The sequence below is a fragment of the Galeopterus variegatus genome, unplaced genomic scaffold, assembly GCF_000696425.1.
Source record: "Galeopterus variegatus unplaced genomic scaffold, G_variegatus-3.0.2 Scaffold654, whole genome shotgun sequence".
NCBI lineage: Eukaryota > Metazoa > Chordata > Mammalia > Dermoptera > Cynocephalidae > Galeopterus > Galeopterus variegatus.
The window spans coordinates 805,401-809,298 of record NW_007726765.1 but is presented as its reverse complement, the minus strand read 5'-3'; the positions used below and the strand labels follow the sequence as shown (position 1 = coordinate 809,298).

The 3,898-nt window shown below is 34.3% G+C and overlaps 1 protein-coding gene across 1 annotated transcript in view; it reads right to left on the bottom strand.

The window, feature by feature from the left end:
* Positions 1–200: 200 nt before the first annotated feature.
* Positions 201–3,898, bottom strand: part of NHLRC2 (NHL repeat containing 2) — a gene marked incomplete at its 5' end in the record, with an annotated part of 60,951 nt that continues 57,253 nt past the window's right edge. Inside the window, one exon of the mRNA XM_008571031.1 lies at positions 201–1,088. Coding sequence (XP_008569253.1) covers positions 832–1,088 — 257 coding nt within the window. The remainder of the gene's footprint in view (positions 1,089–3,898) is intronic.

Below are 3,898 nucleotides of genomic sequence, written 5' to 3'. Positions count from 1 at the left end.
AGAAGTGAAATGTACAATTCCAAAACAACATACATACCCATTTATATCAGATTCAACTGTCATAATGAATTCTTTATCACAGACTATAAGGTGTCCCTAAGTCCTTTTTTCCTTGAAAGTTATATTTCTGGGGGCTTGTATGCCCTTAGAGATTCTATGTTCAACATTTTCTGTACAAAGTTATAAGGCATTAATAGTGGTATGTTAAAACAACACATAATTTATTATAAAAATAGATCAAAACTTTCTTTTAACGATATCTCAACTGAGAAAATTACAGAAGAGAATAAAAATCATATTTACCACCCAGGTACTCTTTAAGCTTCTACTGTAATGGGAAGACTCTTTTTTTGGCTTATAATAGACTTTATGCTTTGAGTGGCAGGTGTCTATACATAAACGTGGACTGGAGCTAATGTTCTGCCTAAAGTTACTGTGAAATTTACACGTTCAAATGTGATTACTATTTATAAAGGTAGAAAAAGTTAGTTAAATTATCTGGTATGATTATTATCAGTGTTCACTGCAAATTATCTTATTATATTCTCTACTATCGTGTGGACTTCAGTCCTGTGCCAAATAGCAGCATAGATTACAATATCATGGTTCAAATGATGGTCAGTGACTTAGCTAGTACATAGCCAGAATGAAGGAATTCATTTATAATAAAAATGTAAATAAGGAGCATGACTTTATTTCAATACCAGTTGCTAGAACTGAGCAAAGGGTGTCTTGGTATCCAGAGGCAGAAATGAAGTTTTTTCTCCTAAGATACAGTGATGGCAAGTATGGAGGACAGAGGGCTGTAGCGATGAGTTGCTAGCTAGATTGCTAAAATACATACCTGAGCTCTATTGGAGCTATGCAACTTTGTTGTGTATCAGTTATTTGTAAGGGCTGACTGAACAAAACTCCCTTCATCATGCAAGCACTGCTGTCTGCACTACAGTAATAAAGAAACACACGCACTGATACAACGGTTTCAAGTGACAAGCAATCACCGGGAATCTGTAGGGAAATTGTTGGTTGATTAGAAATGTTCTCTATGCCTCCAGATGGCATCTGTCCTTGAAGAAGCCATTCACTGCCTAGATAATAAAAAAGTAAATTATTAAGACTGTATAAGATTAGTAGGAAGTTGCAAAAATCTTATGAAGACTAGATTCATTCAATCAACAAATATTTATTGAAAGCCTCTAAGTGCCAGGCATTGTGCTCTGTGGGAAGGACATAACTATAAATAAAATATAATGACCACCTACATCTGATGATATCTATATCTAATTATTACAATTCTTCCTTTGTTTGGACACTATAAAAAAAATTATAAACTTATTATCTGATGATCTTTATATCTAATTATTACAATTCTTCCTTTGTTTGGACACTATAAAAAAAATTATAAACTTATTTCTACTGAAATCAAGCCAAATACTGCAAGTATGGCTATAGATCCTTAATCTGTTAAGTTAGAAATGAAACCTATTAAGTTTTAGAAATAAACATAGGATGCTTGAGAAAATACATTATTTTTACCAAATAGATAAAAGTCTTCAGGAATATAATATAAAAACTGCAAAATGAACTTTATGTAGGGAATACAGATGTATGCAAAATTCTCCAGTTAAGGTAATGGTGAATTATTGAATATCTAAAAGTAATAATTATAATTTAGATTTTAATAATTTGATTTCTTCAGGAACAGGTAACATTGCATAATCTCCATGGGCTCAAACAATGTAAAACCTGAGAGATTTTACCTACCTCATTTTAATACATAAAACTCTTCCTAGACTTAAATACACAGATTATCTATACAACAAAATCCTATTAAATCACTAACATTTTTTAAAATCTTCTAATATTAAAATTTTCTTTAAGTGCCTTCATTTATCTCACGCCTTCTCTCAGAAGGAACATACATGTCATACTGAGGAAGCACGCACTTACACCGATGTTCAGCTTAAGAGGGTAGTAGAGATCAAGAGCCAGCATTTGGGAAATGTATGGAATGCCTTCCTGCCATCTTAGAGTACACTGAATACAACCTAATGACTTATCAATGACTTGGGGCATCTGTACGAAAACTGGACCATCTACTGTGTAGTGATAAAATGCTACATCTGCTTTTTAGCTTTTCTGTCTCTTTCCTTTGTTCTCAGGATGAGTCAGTCAGCAGACCCAGAGTACTTGCCTCTATCAGTCCTCTCCATGACTCCTTTAGTTTATTGCTTCTAATACTCTATTGATTGAAAAGTCAAATTTGAGAAAAATGTGTTAAATAAGAGTAAGGAGAAGGTGAAAGGTAAGAATCTAAAGAATGAAGTGCAGAGCTTTTACGTAATTCTTTTAAAATTCTCTTTAAAATTCTTTGGTTTTCTTTGCTTATTTCTGGACTGGAGGGTATGTTTTAATGTTTGATTTTGTTAGAGAGAAGATTAGTAGAGAACTACTTAGATTTACAATCAAAACAGGAAAATAATAAACTGTGCTACTTTAATGTCCAAAATTTAGAAATAAAACACAAAAAATGTTTCCTTAGACATTTTCCATATACATCACACATAGCAGTTGTGAAGTTATAGTATGCTCGTGGTGCTTTCATGCTGCCTTTTTTTTGGCTTAAAACATTCACATATTCTAACCACTTTGAGATTATACAGACAAAAATTTAGTTAAAAGTAAGTGTTTCTGTCTCTCAATAACCAGCGAAGAAGAGAAAGTGTTCTTCAGTAATAAGTGTACAAAAGTACTCTATAAAATATGTAATTTTCAAAAACTTTAAATTATTAGGATTCTTACCCGAAAGCTTATTTGCCCCTATGCAAGGGTACTTCAAAAAGTTCATGGGAAAACAGAATTAAAAGATAATAATAATCTTCCTATGAACTTTCTGAAGTACTCTCATATAATAAAAATGGAGCCAATATCTTGGACAAGTGATAAAATAACTAAGTATTTTCTATAAACTAAACTTCCTTTTAATTCTACCCATATTTTATATCCCAATGACTCAATATTAATTAATTTGTGTGTCTGAAAAGGAGAGTTAAAATAAACATGTTAATTTGTCAATATCCTATTTTAAAAATTCATGCACTGCTCTTTAATTATACAGGTAGAAATTAAATTAGTGATCTCCACTTGTTGTAATGCTTTCAGACTTAATGGACACAGACTGAATAGTTACACTGGCAGTCCCGGACTTGCTCTGAACCTACAGAGGGCTAGGGAGTGGCCAGGGGTTGAGTACTTTTCTGTCCACAAAGCTAGCTCCAAACATCCTAGGACAGCATGGTCAGTCCTCTCCCTTGTGGCAAGTGAGAGGGGTGGTTTCCCCACAGCCTCCCAAACTCGGACCAGCAGTTCCTCCCTGCTAGTCTACCAAGAACTCTTTGTCCTCTTGGTTTGGACACTGAGTTGATAGTTGCAGGCCAGTAGCTGCTGTCCTGGGAGTGTGTGAAGGTATGAAGACATGAAGCCAGGATTTGGGTAATGACCAAAAGAAAAGTGTGTGAGAGGGTACAAGGGAGGAGTTGGGGAGGAAATGGGAGATTGAGTGAGAACGTGTGAAACAGCGTGGGAGACAAGGATAGAGGAAGATCATTAGAGACACAAAAGCCCTAATTTAGAAGTTCTGAACCACTAATATTCCCCTTAAAATTGTTCCCGACTATGGTACAGATGTTGGAAAGCACTACTACAAGACAAGCAGCATACTGATTCCTTATCGTCAATTAATGAAATAAGGAGCTAGTCCTCACTGTGATTCACACACGTAGAAGGAAGGGAGGAATTCATAAAGGTAACTGGAAAGGAGAGTTACAGAAAAAGATATTAAATAAGGAGGCTCCACTTTATTTCTCTATTTCAGACTTTTTAACTGTAATTGATTCTT